Here is a 23,606-nt window from a genome sequence, read left to right as displayed (position 1 = left end):
TTTAAGAAAAAAATCTGACTATTGACTCTACTTCTAAATAGACAATCAGAAGCTGACAATCAGAGAACTGGAAGAAAACATAAAATAACAGTTCCCGGCCCGGCCGGCAGGGAGCACAGGGCTAATCTCCGAGCAAACAAATGGGCCGTTTACTGCTGGGGGCGGATTCCAGGCTGCGCACAGGAGTGAGGGGTCCCGGGGTCTGGCTGAGTGGAGGAGACAGAGGCTCTGGAAGCTGCGGTGGCTGTAATTCTCAGGCAGAGTACCAGAGGTGTAATTAATAAATCAACAATGGAGAGAAATGAAACCAAAAAATCTTAATTCAAAAGAAAGAAGGAAAAGAGGGAGAAAAAGGAATAAAGACTAGATGAGAAAAATAATACTAAGATGGTAGATGTAAATCCAACCAAATTTAGAATTACATCAAATATAAATGGCCTGAACACTTTAATTAAAAGGCAGAGATCATAAGACTGGTTAAAAAATATCAAGACTTAACTACATATTATCTACCAAATACCCATTTTAAATATAAAGACCTAGGTTAAATACAAAAGATTGGAAAAAGCTATCTATAATAATAAAAGCGTAATATGCAAATCGACCGAACAGCAAAACAACCATCTGGATGACCACGCTATGACACGCACTGGCGCCAGGCCAGCCAAGGCGGGTGCAATGCGATTGAAAAATCGCCATGATCGCCCCTCAGAGGGAGGCCCAGGCCACCGGCCAGCGGGGCAATTAATCGGGGGGCTCCGAGATTGCCCCGCAGAGGGAGGCCCAGGCCATCCTCTGCAGAGCGATCGATGCTGGGGGAGGGGGAGGCGGGGCGGTGAGGGGGGGCGGGGGGGGGTGCCCCCACAAATTGATTGGCTGCAGAGGGGGGCCCAGGAGATCGATGGGGGGGGGGGGGCCTCCGTGATTGCCCCAAAGAGGGGCAATAAACAGTTTAGATTAGGTCCGCTACTGAGAACACAGTATTTCAGGCTGAAACCCTGAGTCATCACCAGAAATACATGGGGCTACAGCAGCTGCAGGCACTCCTGACCACACTGCCCGCGGAAGGCAGTGCCCAGCCTCACTGAGCTCCTGGCAAGGCCCCTGAGAAGCGCGCGCCGTGCAGGTAGCACAGCACAGCCTCTGGACTCCGCTCCCCGCCTGTCAGGTTGCAGTCATTAACATTTGGCCACAGTGGGACCCATTACTATTGGAAAGGGTACAGAGAACACATTTTTAGAATCACTAATTTTATAGACTGAAACTTGAGTGTCCAGGAGAGTATATATCGAGTGAAACCAAATGTCTTCATCCAAAATGCAATTACTGGTCAGGTACCAATCCCAAGCATGTAACCCGAGTCCAGGAAGCACTATCCTTTGCAAGAAGCTGAATTATGGGAATCAAAATCATGAGCTCCCATAACGAGAAGGAAGTCACATCCTTAGGCTCCCTGGGACCTGCTTGAGGAAATTTAGAAATGGGCGCAAAAGTTTAATTTTCTTTTAATAGACGTTTAAAATGAAACTCTGCTTCCAGAAATGATACATTTTTCTCCTCCAAGCAGCCTGGTTAGCCCCTGTATCCCCACCTTAGAGAAAAAGCTTTTCCAGCCGAGATATGCCTGCATTTTGAATCTATTATCGCAAATAATCCTCATTAGCACCCTGATGAAGCAGAGGTCTATTTATTCCCAACTCACATTTCTTGTTAGGACAGTTTCTTTATTGGAAAAATAAGAAAAGTAAACTAAATACTCTCTACATTTCTCCCAGCCTTCATACTCCATGACTGTACTAAAAGTTCTGGGGTCTATCCTGAGAAGCTTAACATTGTTAAAGACAACTAAGTAATAATTTTAGGCACCAGAAAAGAGTACAAATCACCTCAACCAAGCAAAAATTATCAACGTACTCAACTGAATGGTGAATGGCTCTGAGAAATCAGGTTAAACCCCAGGCAATTAGGATGTAAGATAAAGAATATACTAGGAATTTAGAGGAGAGAGAAAAGGGGAGAGGGACGAGGAGGGGGAGGGAGCCAGAGGAAAGACAGAATTTTTTATTAACCAAAACTAAGCTGGTAATTAACACAGAAATGATAACTCGGTTCCATTGGTTCCTCTAGGAAAGTGGAATAAATGTACAGACACACACCTGGAGTCGCTGAACCAGGCGTCTTTTCCTCTGAGCAGAGCATTAAACAGGGCTCAGATGGCTGGCCATGAACAATTTCTGGCAGCTAAGTTTAAAATGACTAATCAGTGAGTTATACAGACTTTAAAACCAATTCTCCTAAGAAAAGCTTCAATGCGACAGTTTCAGGGCAGCATCAGCAGCGCCCAGACTTCGGTGGCCTTGAGCACGGAAGCCATTAGAAAAGATGAAAACCCAATTGACCTTGAGTCCGGCTAGTTCCGAAGCTCAGGGCTGGTGCTACACTCTTCCCAGACGTGAGGCCTCCTGAGGGTCAGGTGCACCTTATACCCCGGCCTTCCTCCCCGACTCCAGCCACGCTCCACCACGTCGCTGACAAGCAGCTGGGGCCTGGAGTGCCGCCTGCAAGAGCAGACGGGTCCTCTGTCCCCAGTCCTTCAAGTCAGAGATGCAGGTACGCGTCCCTCCGTCCCCACTAACCAGCCCCCTCCGGCTGGCTCCTCCGCCCCCGCTCTCTGTCCTGGCTGCCGTCGCTGCCACAGGCCCACCTCTTGGTTTCAGTAACCAGTTTGGAGCCCCCTTTCGGCCCCAACAGCCTCCTCCCACTCCTGCCCGCTGCTCCCTGCTCCCTGCTCCCAGTCTCACTGCTTGGTACGGTCCCTCATTGTTGTCTCCTTCCACACTAGGGCTGCCTGAGCCATGCCCGACTACGTTCAGAGGGAGAACACCAGGCAAGCACCTAGGATCTCTGTCTGTGTCTGTAACACAGGGGTGACAATACTACTACATACTTCAGAGGGTTGGTATGAATAACAAATGAGCTCACAAAGCCTTTGAAACAGGGCCTGGTACATAACAAGCACTCCCACTACTGATGTATCTTTTGTTTTTCCAGGTCAAGAGGGGCTGCAGCTGTACCCTCCTTCCTCGCGCTTCCCACGGGTGGGCCAGGGCGAGCCCTGGGCACTGCCGTCTCTCTCCTGGGTCGAAGGGAATAGGACCATCCCTGGGAGCCCACCTCCAACCCAGTGCTGCGGCCCGTCACGGGAGCTGCTTCGCTCACGTTGTCCTGAGGGTAGAGCCACCTGGTTTACAAATCTAACGTTCTCTACATCACAAATTTAGAGAACAAATCTAATGTTCTCTAAATCATTCACAGCGACCAATATTCTAGTCCGATGCAGAATCTGCTAGTGTTTAACAACCTCAGGTGTAAAATGTTACGGCATCTTGCAACCTTCTGTATGGTGTCTCCATTTCCTGCTGGCTCAGTGCTTCAACAGCACGTGCCACGGTTATATTTTCACAGCATCTACGTGAGGGTTCTGGAGAACTCGCGTGAGGAGGAGGCAGAACAGCAGGCCACGGAGCAAAAGATGATGCGATGAGCATAAGGCCTGAGTACAGAAGTTCCCAGTCTGGGACCACCAACCGCATGACCCGGGCAAAACACTCCAGCTTCCTGACGTGTCTGCTCGTACGTAAACGGGTCAAGTGAAATAATTACCAGACCAGGTTTCTAAGGGTCACAAATGTCTTTCAAGTTAAACTGCAAACACGGACGGTGGTGAAGATCAGGAAGGCCTATTAGTGGGCAAATGGAAGACACTGCTGAATTTTAATAATATTTAGTAAACGGAAAGCCTTCTGACGATGGAAAAGGGAAGATAACCTTTGAGGAGTATAAACAGTGATAGACTCATCATTAAAGGACAGAAGCCCTTCCACAGAGGACATCGGAGAACAGACCCAGGACTCATGCGAGCAAAGGACTTACAATCCTGCCTCTTGAAACAAGATAATAACTTTCTCCAAAGCAACATAGTTTACAAATAACAACAAAAAACACCTGTTAGGAAATTTGAAATTACTTAATGGTTTCTATGTTGAACTTTTAAAGTTGTATACTATTCTTGTGTCTTATTCGTGATCACAAAGTTAAAAAAAGAAAATAACTTACCTCTATAGCAAAGATTCCTTTGTCACGCCCATACAATTTCATCTCTTCTGGAAAACGCTCAAAAGCATTTACATAAGGAATATGGCCCTCTTCAACAAATCTGTTTTTAAAAAGAAAGAGTTTCAATAAGAGGTATGTACTGATTTAGCAAAGTAGTCAAGAGAGTTGAAAATGCTGTGTTTCAAAGACAAGGTCCCAGGAAACACTGTCTCTATTTATGATTTTATTACATTTTTCAAAAGTCTCCATTGGTGCCAGACTGGAAATTTAACAAACGGGCTCTTCATCGCAGATGATGTGAGAGGCACTGCATTAGAGCTGAGCACACCGACTTGCAAAACCTCTCCTGCACCCACTCGCCTGGTTCCACTTCTATCCCCACCGCCCAGGCCCAGCCCCACTCCTTCCTGAAGCGTAGCCATGTCCACGGCCCCCCGCCCCACTGTGCCTTCCTGGGGCCCGTCTTCCCGCTGCCCGAGTGACCGGGTCTGCCTCTCCTGCCCATCTCCCAGGGCCTCACTGTCTCACTCCTACTGAGCACGCGTGTCCTTTGCTGTGGAAACAGACAGAGATGGCTGCACAGCCTTGTAAATGCGCCGAAAACCACTGACGGGCATTGAAAAGGGTGAGTTTTACTGTATATGAATTATATCTCAATTAAAAGCATCCAACCCCCTAACTAGGCTAACGAAGACCTGTATCTGACCTCTGCTTATTAGGCCCCTGGCCCCACCCTCCGACTCCTTCAGATTCGCTCACTCCGTCCACTTCCCTCCTCCTCGACCACACGGAGCTCTAGGGCTGGGCACTGACCTCCCTCTGCCCGAGCCGAGCGCCAGTGCATCGAGAGCTGCCTCCCCTCCGGCTTTATTTCACTGAAAGTGCAGCGTAAGCCCACCTTCACAGTGAGGCCCCCTATCGACCAGTCCCGGCAGCCAGCTAGTCACTGTCACGTCACCAGCTTCCGTCTCCTGTAAGCCCTTCGCTCGGGATCAGCTTTTACACAGTTAGGTCCTTGCTCATCTGCTCCCGCCTCGAGCCTGGACTTGGTGAGAGCAGGGACTCCATCTACATGGCATCTCAAGAGTAACCCCTGCATGTAATCAATATTCAATGAGCATCTGTGGACTGAACAGTGTTGGCTATCTTCACTTATTCCTGTCGTTGCTGGGCAGGCAGGTCCTCTGAAGGCTCCTGGAAGGGTGATGAGCTCATCCCGAGGACCCCGGGCGCCGCTCAGGACTTAACGGGAGTGACGCGTAGGGTCAGTGAGATGCAGGGGCTGCAGCCAGGCTCGCCATGGCTCTCTTCAGATCAGTGCCCTTTAGCTGTCTGTTCACAGTCTGGCAGGAGCTCTCAGTTTAGCATCTACAGGAGTCTCTTGGGGACTTAGGAAAGCAGAGCTCACAGGCCCACCCGGGCGGCTGGGTCAGAAGGTAAGAATGGGCCCAAGGCCCTGCGTCTCTCACAGGTGCCAGGGGACACACTTTGAGAACCTGAGGAAAGCAGAGAAAGGGACAAGCTCTTCTCCTGTTATTCCCAGCAGCTGAGCTCGGTCCCCAGATCTGTATGTGCCCAGAGCAGAGAGGCCTCCAGCCAGCGGACCCACCTCCTCGTGGGCCTGCCATTCCCCGGGAGGAGAAAGGGAGAGGAAGGAGGAAGGGAGAGGGAGGAGGGAGGGAGAGGGAGGAGGAAAGGGAGAGGGAGGAGGAAGGGAGAGGAAGGAGGAAGGGAGAGGGAGGAGGGAGAGAGAGGGAGGATGAAGGGAGAGGGAGGAGGAAGGGAGAGGGAGGAGGAAAGGGAGAGGGAGGAGGAAGGGAGAGGGAGGAGGAAGGGAGAGGGAGGAGGAAAGGGAGAGGGAAGAGGAAGGGAGAGGGAAGAGGAAGGAAGAGGGAAGAGGAAGGAAGAGGGAAGAGGAAGGAAGAGGGAAGAGGAAGGAAGAGGGAAGAGGAAGGAAGAGGGAAGAGGAAGGAAGAGGGAAGAGGAAGGAAGAGGGAAGAGGGAGGGAGGAGGAGGAGGAAAGGGAGAGGGAAGAGGAAGGGAGAGGAAGGAGGAAAGGGAGCTGGGGAGAGAGAAAGAGACGAAGGTGCAGGATTTCACCCTCGATCTTCCAACCACATATAACCTTCCCCGAGAAGAACTTCAGGTAGTTAGAGTTCTAGGCGGGTTCTGCTATAGCCTCTCCAGCCGCCCTGGGAGGGTGGGGAGTCTGTGCCGGCATCCACAGGTGATGAGACTGCTGTTCCCGAAGGTCCTTCTGGTTAGGGAGGACACGGGGAGAAGGCACAAGACTGCAGCCACAGGGCTCATCTGGGAGGTTGCTAAGCAACCCAGGTAAAGACAGACAGGAAATGGGGAGAAAGGAAAGTGGTTTCGAGAGTTACTTTGCAAGTTTGGCTGACGGGATGTGTGTGCCTAGAGAGGGAAGAGTCAAGGCCGATTCCTAGGCTGCTGGATCGGATGCCAGAGGCGTGGCGTTTAGAAGACGGAAAACGCTGGATGGAGAGGAGCTGGGCCGAGGGGAAAGACGAGGAGCCTCATTGGGTCATGCTGATCTTGAGATACCATGAAGACAGCCCAGGAGTGGCCGTCCGCGGCCTCCTGTGTGATACATACGGGCCCGGCCCTCAGTAAACAAGTCTGGGCTGGAGATATAGACTCGGGCGTCATCACCACAGAGGCGGTAATTAGGGCCCTGGGAGAAGATGAGGTCACCCCAGGGGGCAGACAGAGCAAGACGGGGTTTCAACTTCACAGTGAAGTCCCTGAGTCATGGGCGATCTGCACGCGGTGAATCACCTGAGAAAAGCCTTGTTATCTGGTTGCTGTGGCCGAATTCAAAGGTACCAGCATCATTCATTGGAGGCGTTTTATTTAATCAAAGGGCCTAGTGCCAACAATGATGGTGGCGGCAAAGAAGAAGGAGGAGGAGAGGAGGAGGAGAGAAAAGGAAGGTGACAAAGCCACGATAGCAGCACTGCTCTCCTGTGTCCGGCCTGGCCTAAGTGCTCTGCGTGTGCGAAGTACTGACGCAGCTGCAACCCTAACCCTACGAGGTAAATAGTGTTATTCCTGCTTTACAACAAGAAGACAGAGGCAGAGAAAAGTTAAAATGAAATTTACTCAAGGCACATAACATAGAGCAGCAGAACCCAGGAGTGTGGTCTAAATCCATGCTTTTACCCGACTCCACACGCCGACTACACCCACACGTTATTAGAACACACGAGCAAGGGGAGCAGGGACACACTGATGACTGGGGCCCGTCTTGGCTGTGATGAGAAATCCTCAGCACATGCCCTAATTTACTCGTTAGCCAGAAAGCCCTGCAGATTATCTTGGAAAATGTAAATGCCAGCTATCTGCATAACAGGTTCTTCCAACAGTTGTGTTTCAATTTCACATATAAAGGCAGGCAGCCTATGTTTAGCTCTTGTGTAACTCCATTAATAACCATTTGCCAATGCAAAGTCATCTGTTCATCTTCTTCCTTAGAAACAACAACACTAATACTACCACTTGAATGTCACTTTTCTTCTTCAAAGCGGTTTACTCACAGTAGATAACTAACTCCCAACGCCCACGCCAGGCAGGTACTATTATTTCCACTTTATGAATAAGGAAGCCAGGAAGGGGGAGTTACTAGCCCAGGGAGGATTGAGTTACAGAACTGGAACCCAGTACCCCAGTCTTTCCAGTCCCTTCCTCAATGCAAACCTCGTAAGTCACACTGTCCACGCTGTCCCTGGTCTGCACAGATGACCACACGCCCCGAGGCCGCTTACCGCAGGAGGTCGGAGAGGGCGAGCGCCTCCCGCTGCCACAGCAACGACAGGCCGCAGAGAGCGAGGGTCGCGGGCATGGTCATCTTCACGAGCCCCTTCTCCTTGCGCAGAGAGTACTCGACTCCATCAAGAGACCCGGAGCAGATGGAGGCCATTTCTTAGGGGACAAAAGGAGAAAAATAGTAAAATCCAAAGAGGCATTTAAATCTGTGGTTCTCAAAGCATCGTCCTTGGACCAGCTGTACTGGGGCCGCCTGAGCCCCGAGGAGCTGCACCAACCTGTCCAACAAGCCTGCAGGGGCCTGAGGATGCCAACGATGGAGGATGACTCCTTTACAAGACACACGAGGCCACAGATCCCATAAAATACGTAAGACACTATGATCTGCACATGTGGCGGCTCCCCGGAGCTTCCCGTTAAGATGGCAGGTTGAAAACCTGCTGTTTAGCGTCTGCTCTGTCTCACTAAACAATGATAAAGGCCATTTTAAAACGGTAACCCCAGAACAGATAAGGTGGAAAGGAGAGAGGAGCAGCACAGTTTGGAAGCTGGAAAGCATTGGACAGGCGATTGCGCCTTAGCGGTCCTGGACAGCTGGACTCGAAGCCATGGCGGTGACTTTGCCCGGGGCCTCTGAAGAGGGCGAGGGAGTGGTTCAACCAGGGCCCCCTGGCAACAGCGACGGTCGGGCTGACCCCAGGACTGCTGGAGTCTGATCAGCTTCACACCCAGCGCCACAGCCACGGGACTGCCCGCCCCAATCTTGGCCGGACATTGGAAGTTTCTCCTCTGGGACAGGGACCCTCAGTCACACTCACAGCTGAGCCGGGCATCTTATGAAAACGGGGGAAGTGAAAGGTCACGTATGGAGTCCTGAGACCCCCCTCTCCCGGGCCCTCTTCTTCCCGCCGCTTTCCAGAACAGCCAGGATGACACCCTCCGACCAGGAGACGCACAGAGCGTGCTCTGGAAAATCCGATCGGCTCCGGGGGCGGGTTCCAGGTGGGAATCCTGGATCCGCTAAGGGAAGGACCAGTAGCTCAGCCTCTCCCCCGGAGCCCAGGCCAGACTCCCCGGGTACAATCGTGGAATTAAATCGGAAAATGAGGTACACACACATGTACCACGGGCTCATTCCGCCTGCTTTGGTCTGTGCTTAGAAACGGGGCATGTCCTCTTTGACTCCTGTCTACCCGATGACCAGGGGCTAAGTTCTCTCACGCTCTGCAGCGGCTTTTCTGGGGAAACCCTGGGCCCCCACACATGTACGATCTTTACTGAGTTGGCCTCCGTCTTTCTAGACCCACTTCCTGTTTGGCTCCCTTCCGACACCACACAGCAGTGTTCCTGTGGGGACAGTGTCCTCCATAAAATGACACTGAGACTTCACTCCTGTGCCTTTTGCTCAGCGTGGCGTTCTGCTGGGCCAACCACCTTCCTGGAGCGAGGAGACTGGACTGCGTTCCTTCCAGACGCCACCAGCTCCCGCCTCCCGCCCTGGGCAGCGAGGCTCCGTTACCTGAGTGGGATGCTCTGCTGGGGGGGGAAGGCTTCCGGGGGCCGTCACTTTCAACAAAAGGGCCGCTGGCGTCACTCAGCAGCGCAGGCTCGCTCTCCCAGTCCGAGTGACTCGGACTGCCCAGGACCTATCGCAAAACAACATGAAGTTACTGCACAGGAATTTTAAATTAAATGGCAATAATTCCCATGAACTTAACTCCTGACCATCATAAACCTCACCTCTGCGTCTCCCGGGTGTCCCTGTCCCAGGCTCTGCCTGTGACTTACCGCGGCTTTCCTCTTTCTGGCATGAACAGGGTTTTCGCAATACGCCTGCTTGCTCTTCTGCAGGTAGCGCTTCCAAAAATTATGTAGAACTTGATTCTGAGGCGAAAGGGAAAGGAGTGGGGATCTGTGGTCTGGTGACAAGTACCCAGCACATCTCACCCACAGCCTCTCTGTGCTGCCTGGACGGCGCCCTCTCCTGTGCGGCTCTACTTCCCTCACCAGCAGCCGGACCGAACGCACTGACTGCGGGCAGGCGCCCTGAGTTTCTAGTTCCTGTAGTGACCTCTGCCAGCACAGGCCAGTGCCTCTTCGCCACACCCGGTCTAGAGTCACCTGTGCGGCTGCCCCACCAGCAAAGCCCCCTCTACATCTCTCCTTGGTGATTTGGTCCACCCTGTCCTCCTCCCTTCTCGTTCTGCCCTTCGTGTCACTTGTGAGCACCCGGGATCTGACTGTTCACGCACTCCCCTCTCTCCAGCTAGGCTTCCAGTGATGGGCATGAAGCAGGTGGACAGTAACCACAGTGCTCAATAACTGGCTTTTACAGAATTTCTGAAAAGGCTTCAACTAGATGGGGAAATACGAAATTCAAATAATAGAAAAGTCCCTCTTGAGAGGCAGCAAAGTCAAAGGATGGTCCCTGGACCAGCCCTATCAGGTCACGTGGGAACTTGCTAGAAGGCCAATCCTTGGGCCACTCCACACCTCCTGCCCCAGCAGCTCTGGACGGGTCAGCAGGCTGTGCTTTCACAGGCCCTCCAGGCTCCTGACACAAACCCACGTGGAGAACCACTGGCTGATGCCTCGCTCCCCAGGGAGCATCTGGAACTCAAATCCTGCTGGAGGCCACCTACCTGGCTTCTGTCTCAAACCCTGAGCACGGCCCACACCATCCCCAGGCCCCGGGGGAACGGAACCAGCACACCGCCACATGAAAGGCGGCCAGAAGCTTGCAAAGTTACTTGTTTTACATCGCTCAGGGGTCCTCAAACTACGGCCCGCGGGTCACATGCAAATACAAATACTGTATTTGTTCCCGTTTTGTTTTTTTACTTCAAAATAAGATATGTGCAGTGTGCATAGGAATTTGTTCATAGTTTTTTTTTAAACTATAGTCTGGCCCTCCAACGGTCTGAGGGACAGTGAACTGGCCCCCTGTTTAAAAAGTTTGAGGACCCCTGGTTTAAGTCAATGTTTCCTAAATACATGATGAGTAAACCCTTTTGTTTGCTTTTAGATGTATTGCTTCTTCACATCCTGGAGAATGTAGTATGGGAATTGCTGGTCTAATAAAAAGACTAAAGTAAAAACATCAGAAGCAAGATTCTCCCGCAGCCCTCCTGTTATTACTGGTCAGTTTCACTCTAAATCTTACTGTTCTTCGAACAAGACGGAGAGCTAACATCTAGGCACACATGGACTCACCTTTAACTCTGGGCCGACCCCCAGGGCCTTCAAGGCCTCTGCTTGCTGATACAGGACGCGCTGAAAGCCTTCGCACACGTACCAGTCCCAGCCTTTCTCTGAAAGACAGACAACATGTCTCAGACACCGCACTCCTGACTGACCACTGTGCGCGGCCACAGGTGTCCCTCACGTCCTCCCCGCGCCTGCCCGGGCACGGCTGTTTCACACAGGGCAACTGTAGTGTTTTGTATCCCTGAATAGGGTTTCCATTCTTACAGTCTAATTTCCAACATGGCAGATTTGTACCCAAATGCTAATGCTAAACATTATTTTTATAATTGATGAGATTTTATATTTCACATTATCCATAATTTTTCTGAAACATTAATGTAATAGGTAGAAAAATGGTAGTCACCACGTTAAACAGATGAAATAAGTTTTAAGAAGCATACTGTGTGAACGATGCCCACTAAACCCTGCCTGGGGACACGCAGCGCTCCGCCCCTGGGCTTCCACTGCTCTGTCCCCAGCACCCGAAAGGCAGCCGTGAGCATGTGGGGAATCGATGCACAGAAGCCAGGACGAGAGGGTCCGGGCTCCAGGAGAGGCAGTGCCGTCACTCCACACAGTGCGCGTGGCATCTGCTTCTCTGAGCACGGATCCAGGTTCTCGGGAGAAACTGCAAGCGAAGAAACCCCCTGTATGGAGCTCTGCCAGGTGCCGGGCGTGCCGGGTGCTGTAGTAGGTTCTCTCCTTCAGTCCTCAAACCGCCCTGAGACGGTGAGGAAACCTGCCACATGGCCGACAAGAGCTACGCGTTTAAACAGAACCACCGGCTAAGGCCCTGAGGTTTCACCCTCCCTGCTGGACAAACACTGTCCTTTCCGGGGGTGGGTTAGCAGCTTCTCACACAGAGCTTCTGGAGTCGGTGACCATGACTCCAAGGTCCCTCCCCTTGTGGCTGTCACCGGACTGCCGCTCTCCTCACCTCAGTGTCTCCAGGCCCTGACCCAACCTCTGGAGAGGGTCTCGGGTTGTACCCGAGTGAGATGGAAAGCCTGTCTCCGCTGCCCCAACTGCAGGGAGGGAGGGGGAGCTCTTCAACCGGGCCCCGTGCGCTCCTCCTCCTGCGCACTGCTCTCACCGCCACACCCTGCGTCTGGGCTCCTGGTCCACGTAACAGGCGGTACCACCTCCATGTTACAGAGGAAGGAACGGAGGTCAAAGAGGCTGAATCTACGACACCTGGCATCTCCCTGAAGCACCGAGTTCCTGCAGCTACTTAACACTGCGCACCGGTGGTTTTACTGCTAGCTTTACCCAGTGGCCAGGTAAGTTCTACTGAACGAGGACAAAAAACATTTACAAAGTATCACACTTTAAAAAGATATTAGCTTATAAGAACATGTAATAAATAGCTTCAAGATGCAATGGGTATTTAACTGTAAGGCGCGCCTTTAACGTTTATGTAAAACACTGTGTAATACGAAAACACAAGAATGCTCGTGATCCGTCCGCAATGTGTTACGTTTAACTATACATTTTAACTATTTACATAGGTCAAATCCAAATTAATCAGGCTTACCCTAATAAAATTTAAAATTAATCAGGTTTCAGCCTAATAACAACAGTCACTATTAAAGGTTAATCAGGAATAAAAGTTGGCATTTAGGCATTCTCTCTGTCGTTCACACAGAGTTCATTCACATTTTTACATATTTATTTCAAGTGTGTGTGCCCTTGGAGCCCCTCATGTGGAAGGAGCCGTCATTAGCCTGGTTTCAAACCTGAGAATCTGGTCCTATCAGTGATGGCGAACCTTCTGAGCTCGGCGTGTCAGCATTTTGAAAAGCCCTAACTTAACTCTGGTGCCGTGTCACATATAGAAATTTTTTGATCTTTGCAACCATAGTAAAACAAAGACTTATATTTTTGATATTTATTTTATATATTTAAATGCCATTTAACAAAGAAAAATCAACTAAAAAAATGAGTTCGCGTGTCACCTCTGAGACGCGTGTCAAAGGTTCGCCATCACTGTCCTAGATCATCAGTCACAAAATGAAAAGCATCAGGTAGACGCCCTCAGATTCTTCTCAAGAAGGGTAATTACATGTACTCACTGGGTTAATGAAACATACCTTTCAAAGCACACCCATGCTGAGGCTATTTTTTAAAATATGTTTTTATTGATTTCAGAGAGGAGGAAGAGGGAGAGAGATAGAAACATCAATGATGAGAGAGAATCATTGATTGGCTGCCTCCTGCACACCCCCCACTGGGGATCGGGCCTGAAACCCAGGCATATGCCCTGAACGGGAATCAAACCCAGGACCCTTCAGTACTCAGGCCGACGCTCTATCCACTGAGCCAAACCAGCTAGGGCCTGAGGCTATTTTAAGGGAAAATAATCTTCCCTATTTTAAAAGGGTGTGTTCAAAATTCAGTGTGAGAAATGGGTTTCTGAAGTTGAATATCAGGTTTAACCTGCCTAACCTGACAATTCCTGCTGAATCATTTCAGAAAGTAAGCATTTTTCTTTAAAGCGCAAAAAATCACATTCATGAGATGACAAATACAGAACAGAAAAGCATACGCCAACAGATAGAAAGAGATATGCACCTTTTGTCATCATTATTTTTTTGCATAATAGTTGCTCCACTGGAAAAGCAACCTGACAACACAGGGTAAAAAATGACATGCTGGCAGACACCTGCCTCCAATTTCACCATCAATAACCACCCACTTTAATTCCACGTTGGATTACCTGCTTAGAATTCTGGCAACTTCTCTAGAATCTACTTAATATTCCATTCCACATCCCCAAATCATGACGGTGAAAACCATGGCTGAAGAATGCTGGGCACACACGAGGAATGAACTTACCAAGTTTATTTCTCTTTTTAAGCCCGCGGTTGATAGCTTGTATTTTAGTATTAGGAATCGCCTCGCTATTTAAAACGTCCTTAGATCTCTGCAGAAACGGAAACATTATCATTAAAGCCATAGCTTTACATCTCCCACATGTTTCCAAGCTGTTCTGGAAGCACAATGAACCCACCTGTGAGTGCCAGAACCAATGATGTAACACGTGGGGGAAATTATATGAATTGGAACATTCTGAGTAACCTTTTGTTGCTTTCTCATTCAAAATTACTCTCTACCTAAAACAGTGCCTGGAATATAGTAAACACTGAATAAACGTCTGTCAAATGAATCAACTTTTATTTCAAATCACATTTGTGTGTGTGTGCATGAATGCGGGTTAACCTTTTCTTTTCTTTCTTTTTTTTTAATTTATTGGTGAAAGTATTACAGATGACCCCTTTCTCCCCCATGGACCCCTTCCCCAGGCCTTAACCACACTACTGTCTGTGTCCATGGGTTATGCAAAAAGCATATAAGTTCTTTGGTAAAATCACTTTCTAATTGTTTCAAATCAAACCTAAAGTCAAATATATTCATGTTTTCTGCACCAAAAACACTTTGGAGTTAAAATAATTTCTGTATTTATTGTAATCAGCAATGCCTAAGCTACACATTCTACTTTTCTGTATTTGAATAATATTCTAAAACAGCTTTATTTATAAAATTATAAAAATACTACTTTTTGTTTTTTATCCATTTATAGGATTTTGTAATGACTAAATGGTGGGTACAATTCATTCCAAAGTCTTCAATTCCAAGTGCTCTCAGGGGCTGGTACCTAAGATTCTGGCTTGCTCTCTGATTATAGCTCTTTCTCTCTCTCACATATATTAAATCTTTTTAACAATTTTATAAATGCCTTTGATTGCATATATACTTTCCCTAATTGTTACACCAATAATATTTACAAATGAGCCATATTTTACAAATAACACACACAAAAAAAACCCACCCTAGAATTCAGATCTTCTAACACTTGGTCCAGTGTCTGTTCACTTTTTTACTAATACTGAAATAAAGATATAGCCATTACTATATAATTTTAAGAATTTGTAATTTATTCTAAACTCTTTCCATATATATATATATATATATATATATTTGAATTACTTAATACTCTTAACATACTTATAAATAAGGTAAAAATATAGAAACATGATCAAGTATATATTTTTCTTAAATAAAACTCTGACTTCAGTAGTACATGTAGACTGTTATTTTCTTCCACGTAATCAATACTTCATACCTTTGTTTAGTATCTTCAAATAATATGTAGGCACTTACTGCAGACATAATTTTATGTGCAAATAATATGTAGACATTCTACTCATAAATGTGATTTTCCAAAAGCATCAGCTTTTGTGTGTGTATATCCAAAACCATCACCATAATCCAAATAACGAACATACCCCCTAGCCCAACCCTTTCATCAGAGGAGCACTGATCTCTTAAACACTGTGACTGCATGGAAGCCGACATAGGAACTTCGCTGCAGACAGAACAATGATTGTCTCAAGGAAAAGCTCTTGTGTGACTGAGCTGCAAGCTAAACCAACCACTTTTCTCAAGGGAAATTCTTTTTTACTTGTTTCATATATTTTTTCCAGGTTTTTTGTTGTTTAGGGTAGGAAGGTAAACCTGAGTCCTGCTACTCCATCCTGGCCAGGAGCAGAAGTCTACAGTTCCATTTATCTGCCCCCGATGTGCCTTTCTTCCGGGGATGTGGTGGAGGTAGGATCTGCTCCTTCCTGGCTCTGTAGACTCTGAGCAAATCCTTACCCAGGGAGAAGAGCCTAGCATGTTGAGACTGTCCAATAGCAGGCTGTCCACACCCTTGATTATTGGGGTTATGTTGCCCTGAGGTGTGTAACCAGAACAGGGCCCAGCCCTCCCGGGGGGAAGGTGCCTCACTTATCAAGGCCACGCAGGACAGAATGGCAGTCTCTACTGTAAGAGGCAGGTGTGGTGAGTAAAATGAACACTGGAGTCAGAAGACTCAGGTTCAAGTCCTGGCTCAACACTTTATACTTGTGTGACTTTGGCAAACTCAAGTCGTGAGCCCTACCTGCCCTGTCTCTAGAGAGGCACAATAGTACAGCTCACAGGTGGTTATGAGGAGGCAGTTAAGGACCGGGTAAGAAACACTGGGCAATCTGTAAGGCACTGTACAAAGATAAAATAATAACGAAGCACATTTCCAACAGTCCTCCATCTTTCTAACATCCCGTCTTCCAAACCTCTAAGATCCCACCACACATTAAAAACTCTTAACTAATCAAAGAACTACAGTTTTAATTATTTCCCCTTAAGACTACACCAAGCATGTCAAACTCAAAGGCTAACACGGGCCAAATAGGCAAGGCATGCAGCCCGCGGGCCACGAGTTTGACACGCCTGGACTACACAGTCTGAATCGGGAAATCATTTATATGTATGGCCCAACATAATTTCAAAAACTCATCCTAAATCTAACTCACAAATTCCCTCACCCTGCGTAAGCACTGGAAGACTACTACCATTCGTGGAATTAGGGTATTGCAAGCCCGATAAGAATCGATCAATTCTTTGCCACACATGAGGCTGAACCTGCACTGTTTAAAACATAAGCAAGTTCACGGATGAGATCTGTCACTTACTTCTGTAACGTTGTGGCAGGAAGTACAATAGTATTTGCCTTCATCAGTCAGACCCCAAGACACCGCATCGCACTGAGTACAGCGCTCTCTGAACTCTTTCTGCAGGAAAAGAGGAAAGCCACTTTCAGCACACGGGGCCCAAACCCTGCAGGTCTACCCCATAAATACAAAGTCATCAAAGTAGAAAATACGTAAGAGAGGTTCTCTATAAGCAGGGAGAACAGGAGCTCAGGTTCCTGAGCAGTTTGGATGGAATTAAACTAAAGACAAGTTTCTAAAACATGCAATGGGTGAGGGGGGGAATGAAGAAAAGGTGGGAGGGGTGAAATAGGAAAAAGATGAGTGAATACTAGTAAAACTCCTTGAAAATGCTGTGATGAAAAAAAAAAAGATAAGAGTTAAGTATAGAGAAGGCTTAACAAATAGAAATAGCAGACCATTTTTTAAATAGATTTTTTAAATTGATTTTAGAGAGGAAGGGAGACGGAGAGAGAGACAGACACATCAATGATCATCGAGCAGCAACCCGGGCACGTGTCCTGACCAGGAGCCCAACCCCAACCTCCTGGTTCCCAGGTCAGTGCTCAGCCACTGGGCCACACCGGCCGGGCAGGGACCAGATTTTTATTATAGTTGTTTCGGGTTTCGATTTATTCACTCGGCAGTACAAGGAGCATCAACGACCTATGTACTAGGCATGTCAGTGGAGCCAAGCAGACCTGGTCCCTACTCACAGCACATTCAGGCCAAGGGTGTCGGAGTGACCAGGGTCCTTCCCAGGCATTACCCACCCATCACTCAGCAAACATCTGCTGGGCGTCCACCATGGGAAGGCCTTCTGCTCCCAGCGCTTCTCTATGTTCCGAGACTGTCACTGGGCGACTGGTCCCCGATCCTGGAGTTTGACAGGATCACTGACCTCATCACAGGAAGCTTTAATACCATGAGGCTCTGGCATGTGACTAGCGTGTCAGAAACGAACGCCCCATTTATTCCGGCAATGAGTTGGGGAAGTTTTCTTTAACCCCGTATGGATGACGATCGTTCAGTCCCTGGAGCAGTGGTTCTCAACCTTCCTAACGCCGCGACCCTTTAATACAGTTCCTCATGTTGTGGTGACCCCCAACCATAACATTATTTTCGTTGCTACTTTATAACTGTAATTTTGCTACTGTTATGAATCGTCATGTAAATATCTGATATGCAGTATGTATTGTCATTCTTACAAATTGAACATAATGAAAGCATAGTGATTAATCACAAAAACAATATGTAATTATATATGTGTTTTCCGATGGTCTTAGGCGACCCCTGTGAAAGGGTCCTTCGACCCCCAAAGGGGTCGCGACCCACCGGTTGAGAACCTCTGCCCTGGAGGGTCCCCAAACCCGAATTTGGAACCCCTGCACGAGGTGGTGGCGAGGACCCCCAGGGGTCACCTGGGGGCGTTCTGGTTCCCTGCCCGCCCCGCCCCCTCCCGCCCCAACGTCGAAGGGGACTTGCGGGCGGTCCAGAGAGGATGCGCCCCGTGGGCGGACACCCCACCAAGCCCACCGCTCCTCCTCCCCCTGCAGCACACCCACCCCTACAGGCCGTCACCCTCGGTGCCCACACCCTCCTCCGGCTGAAACCCCTGCCTCTTTCCCCAAAACACGCGCGCGCCCGCCGGCCCCATCCCCGACCCCGCGCGCAGCCCCCGCGCCCCGCCCCCCGCGGTCAGAGGCCGCCCCGCAGCCAGACGGCGTCCCCGCGCCCCTTCTCCTCAGCTCCGTCCCCTCCCGCCCGGCTGTGCGGACCCGCCCGGGCCACCACCCGCTCACCGCCTCCTCTCGGTCCATAGCGACGCAGCGGCTGCCGACACCGTCGGGGCCCGTTACCCGGGCAGCGAGCGCAACTTCCGGGAGGGAGCGGCGGGAGCGGCGTTCCGGGCGGAAACCGAGACCCTGACTTTGAGTTCCGGGCGCCTGCGGCCGCGGTGAAACCTCCCTTCGCTCCCTCCCGGGGCGAAGCCGCAAAGCCTGTGTCCCTCTCCCAGACAGCATCCCTGTCCAAGCCCAGGAAACGAAACACACACCAGTAAGAAACCGGCCGCATGCCGAGCGGATGCGATCGCGCCCGGCCGGCCTGGCGGTAATTCGGAGACCCGCGCACTATTGGGGCTGCAGGGAGCTCTGCACGCCACGCTGGCTTCGAATAGCACGGGAGGCGTGGGCTCTGCCGGGAAGAGTGCAGGTTGCTGGGTGAGATCTGGGTTTCTAACCACGGCTTTCCTGCTTCCTGTGCCTCAGTTTCCTCCTCTGTAAAAGCTAGCTGTCACCTGTGAGCCTCACCTACGTAAGTGCTCACGAATTTAGCTTTTATTGCTCCTTCCTTGCGCACGTTCCTTCCCTGCTTATCCATGAAGCAGGCGCTGTTTAGGTCCTGAGGATTCAGCAGTCCACAAAAGTCCCTTCTTGCTTACTCTTCAAGGAGGTTACACTCTGGTAGGGAGACCCAAAAGATGTAAGGAAATATATGGTATAAGTGGTGATGAGTGCCCAGGAGAAAAGCAGGAGCGGAGAGCGGAGAGCGGGAGCTACAGGGCGGTGTCCATTTCTAATGGGTGGTCAAGAAAGGTCTCGCCAAGAAGACGACCTTTGAGGCCAGGAAGGCAGAGCCCTGTTGGGAACATCATTCCAGGCAGAGGGAACAGGAAGTGCGAAGGCCCCGAGTCCTGCGCCTCATGCATGTCATTTTAAGGATCCGCAAGGAGGTGGGTGAGTGGCTGGAACTGGGGGTTGTCTCTCTGTCCAGACGGCATTAAAGAGAGAAGTGAGATCACCAGGGAGTAGCTCTTTACTCCCTCCCTCCCTATTGACTCGTCAATCCATTCATTTCACAAAGTCATTACACACCCACTGTGTGCTAGGCAGTCGCCAGCCATTGGGAAGTGAGGGGTAAACAGGACAGCTCCCTGCCTTCGAGAGCCACCAGTCCCGCCCGCAGAGCAGTCTGTCTCCCTATTTTATCACGGCTCTCCTAGTAGATAATGCCCCTCACCACTTGCATCCGCCCTGTCATTCTCCAGGCTCGGCTCTGTGCCGTTGCAGACTCCTTCCAAAAGCCCTTTCCCATCTTCAAAGCGTCAAGGATTGTCATGAACAGCTGATCATAAGCCTTCTGTTTTCTAGACCAGCTCCGACGTTAAATGTTGCAATCTGAGAAAGGGGCAGTACTGAATGTCCGACTCAAACAGCTCCATGACCTCAGGATTTGTGTCTTCTGGTTTATTGCTATACACCCCGCGCCTAGAACGTAGCTTCTAGGATGTGATCAATAAGTATTTGTTGAATGGATGAGTGACTTTGTAAGATTTTTATGTATATGCAAAATATTTTAAAGATTTTGTTGTTGTTAGCCCTTGCCTGAGGATATTTTTCCATTGATTTTTAAAAATATATATATTTTATTGATTTCAGAGAGGAAAGGAGAGTGAGAGAGAGAGAAACATCAATGATGAGAGAGAATCATTGATCGGCTGCCTCCTGCATGCCCCCTACTGGGGATGGAGCCCACGACCCAGGCATGTGCCCTGACTGGTAATCGAATATTGACCTCCTGGTTCATAGGTCAACACTCAACCATTGAGCTACACCAGCTGGGCTCCATAGAGAGAGTGGAATGGAGGGGGAGAGACAGAGTGTGAGACCCATCAATTGGTCTCTTGGGGATCGGGGTCTGTGACTGAGGTATGTGCCCTTCACTGGAATTGAACCTGGGACCCTTCAGTCCGAAGGCCGACACTCTATCCACTGAGCTGAACAGCCTAGGGTAGTGATGGCGAACCTATGACACGCGTGTCAGAGGTGACACGCGAACTCATTTTTTTGGTTGATTTTTCTTTGTTAAATGGCATTTAAATATATAAAATAAATATCAAAAATATAAATCTTTGTTTTACTATGGTTGCAAATATCAAAAAATTTCTATATGTGACACGGCACCAGAGTTAAGTTAGAATTTTTCAAAATGCTGACATGCTGAGCTCAAAAGGTTCGCCATCACTGGCCTAGAGCCATATATGTGACATATTTTAAATGGAGAGGTTGGGTGTGCTGTTGAGTAGATGAGTCTGATGTTCAGGGGGAAGGTCATCTTCTGCTTGTTCCTGCTGAAGTGGGAAGCAAGTCACAGTTGCGAACGGACGTGGGGTTACAAGGTCTGAGAGAGAGCAGGCGTGCGATAGCTCTTGGCAATGGGAGAGTCCAATCAGAAATCTGGTAGATTGTCAGGCAGCACTGGGGGCCCTGGGCGTCTGTGACCGTAAACATAAAGATAAGGCGCCCGCACACCCAGTCATCCAGCTGCTTACTGGGTGAGAACATCCCCTTTGCCCTGAAGGGACAGATGAAGCGTGTTCACCACTTGGGAAGTATCCGCCAGGCGGTGGGCTAGGCGGCCACTGTCATCACAGGAATACGGCGGCCATTGTCATCAGAGGAATACGTGCCTTTTTGTTTAAGAAGAAGAAAAAGATGACTCATCGCTAAGTCTGACAGGCCTTTTAAGAATCTTGCTGTGAGATAGCCAACAACCTTCTACGTGAGCGAAGAACTTGCACGGATGCTCAGCTCCCTCAGGTCACGGGACAGCCCCACGGCGGGGAGGTCTGTGTGTGCAAACTGACCGCATCCACGGCGCCTGGCTTCCCGCTGGGGAATGTCGCCGAGGCACCGTCACCATCAGCGTCAGAGCGCAGCGTCCTCTCATTGTTTCAGGCAAAGCAGCCATCCTTCAGTGGGTACTGGACGCAATGTTTCCACAGAATATTGTTTTGTGGGTTTTTTCTGTTTTTTTTTTATTATTTTTTATATATATTTTTATAGATTTCAGAGAGGAAGAGAGAGGGAGAGAGAGATAGAAACATCAATGACGAGACAGAATCATGGGTCAGCTGCCTCCTGCACGCCCCCCTACTGGGGATCAAGCCCACAACCCAGTCATGTGCCCTGACTGGAAATTGAACCCTGACCTCCTGGTTCATGAGTCGACGCTCAACCATTGAGCCACGCCAGCTGGGCCACAAAATATTGTTTTTATGAAAGAAATGATTCGGCGTCCAGAGCAGCTGCCCCTGGGCACTTCCCATGAGTGGCTCCTCCGCTTGCCACACTCCATCGCCGAGACCGAATCCAGGACCACCGTCCACCCCCCACCCCGCCCCGCCCCAGGCAGGGCCCTGTTAGAAGTACCTGTGATTGATCCAACTGTGCAGCGGACCTTCCAGTCACCGACCTCCTCCATTTGTTGCAATACTCGCTGCTTCTACATTTTCAGCATTTTTAGCTCCTTCCAAAGTGTTTGTAACAGTATTTGTCGCCTGTTATCTCAGCCATATTTATCATGGCCCAGCGGTAGAAAACGGATACATTGCCCAGCCGGCGTGGCTCAGTGGTTGAGCCATGACCCATGAACCGGGAGGTCAGGGTTCGATTCCTGGTCCGGGCACATGCCCAGGTTGTGGGCTCCATCCCCAGTAGGGGGCGTGCAGGAGGCAGCCGATCAATGATTCAAAAAAAAAAAGAAAGAAAGAAAAAAAAGAAAACGGATACATATAACACATAGTGATGAGCGCTTTGATGCTGGACAGGTGCACGGGGCGAGGAGTGTTTGTAGGCCATCAGGGGCGGCCGGGAGGGCAGTGGGGCAGAGGGAGGGTCATGGGCCTGGGGGGCGGGGCGCTGGGCAAGGCCCTGCCTGCTGAGGCCTCCTGGCCCCCGAGGCTGATGCTTGGCCAGCACACCCCTGCGGCCCGGATCTGTATCCCTTGTCAGACCCACCTCCTGGCCACCATCGCGGGCCCCTCCAGGAAGGGAGAAGGGATGCTGCGTGGGTCAGCCTTGGCCAGCCAGCCTGGCCACCTGTACTGCCACCTACCCCAGGCCTGCCTGTGGAGGTGACGGCGCCACAGGATTTGGGCTCAGAGAGCTGGGGAGAGCCTGGGGGAGCAGCCGAGCGAGCGGGGGACACACAGGCACTAGCCCGCATTTGGGCCTCGTGAGAGCACGTGGGCAGGAGGAAGACTGGCAGGGGAAGGGCCTGAAGACCCCGGATGCAGCTCCCTCTTTTCACCCTTCTTTCTGGCCTTTGCTTCCATTCAGGGCAGACTCTTGTTTGTTTTTATTTGTTTGTTTTTTAAATGTATTTTTATTGATTTCAGAGAGGAAGGGAGAGGGAGAGAGAGAGAGAGAAATATCAATGATGAGAGAGAATCATGGACCAGCTGCCTCCCGCACGCCCCCTACTGGGGATCGAGCTCGCAACCCGGCAGGTGCCTTGACTGGAATCGAACCTGGGACCCTTCAGTCCACAGGCTGACATTCTAGCCACTGAGCCAAACTAGCGAGGGCAATAAAAGTATATTTTAAAATAAAAAGTTTTGAAAAATATTTGGGACCCGTGAAGTCTGACAGCCAGTTAGAAACACAAGAGGAGATACTGACTGGGACAGAGGAGCCTGGAGTTCAGAGGAGATGCCGGGCTGGCGGCTGGCAGTGTGAATGAGTGAGTCCTCGTGTGAAGATGGAATTTAAAGCCGGGACCAGTGAGGACGCCTGGGGGTGAGAGCAGAGACCTCACAGCAGGTGAGAGAAGAGAGCCGGGGCGGAGGGGTGGGCACTGTGACATTAAAGTCAGAGCAGGGTGGCCGGGCAGGGGCAGGCAGTGGGCAGGAGGGCCAGCGGGTAGGGACAGGGCCTGTGAGGGCGTCTCATGGAGGAAGACGCTGCGGGTGCTGGTAAGAGCTGGTGAGCTGAGCAGAGGCCTCAGCAGGATGCAGGCGTGGACAGGATGCTTTGGGGAAGCGGGCAGGATGGCGCTTCCCTGAGGGTCCAGGAGCGCAGAGGAGGAGGAGTGGGAGACAGGCAATGCCTGCGGGGGTTTCACTGAGAGGAGGTGGGGAGAAGG

The 23,606-nt window shown here is 50.1% G+C and overlaps 1 protein-coding gene across 4 annotated transcripts in view; it reads right to left on the bottom strand.

Moving 5' to 3' along the window:
• Positions 1 to 18,575, bottom strand: part of TAF1B (TATA-box binding protein associated factor, RNA polymerase I subunit B) — a 36,467-nt gene extending 17,892 nt beyond the window's left edge. The window contains exons 1-8 of one of the 4 annotated variants that reach the window (XM_023743715.1): positions 18,482 to 18,575; positions 16,662 to 16,760; positions 13,984 to 14,071; positions 11,116 to 11,213; positions 9,643 to 9,786; positions 9,422 to 9,548; positions 7,902 to 8,058; positions 4,117 to 4,216 (exon numbers count right to left, since the gene is read on the bottom strand). In XM_023743715.1, the coding sequence (XP_023599483.1) occupies positions 4,117 to 4,216; positions 7,902 to 8,058; positions 9,422 to 9,548; positions 9,643 to 9,786; positions 11,116 to 11,213; positions 13,984 to 14,071; positions 16,662 to 16,760; positions 18,482 to 18,499 (831 nt within the window). In that variant the 5' untranslated portion in view covers positions 18,500 to 18,575. Of the gene's footprint in view, positions 1 to 4,116; positions 4,217 to 7,901; positions 8,059 to 9,421; positions 9,549 to 9,642; positions 9,787 to 11,115; positions 11,214 to 13,983; positions 14,072 to 16,661; positions 16,761 to 17,580; positions 17,635 to 18,481 lie in introns of those variants that run through there. The other 3 variants (XM_006102336.3, XM_023743714.1, XM_023743716.1) reach the window with 3 other exon arrangements.
• Positions 18,576 to 23,606: the final 5,031 nt, after the last annotated feature.

Source organism: Myotis lucifugus, unplaced genomic scaffold (genome assembly GCF_000147115.1).
Source record: "Myotis lucifugus unplaced genomic scaffold, Myoluc2.0 scaffold_409, whole genome shotgun sequence".
NCBI classification, from domain to species: domain Eukaryota; kingdom Metazoa; phylum Chordata; class Mammalia; order Chiroptera; family Vespertilionidae; genus Myotis; species Myotis lucifugus.
The sequence above is the reverse complement of the archived record's forward strand: the minus strand, read 5'-3'. Positions and strand labels throughout refer to the sequence as shown.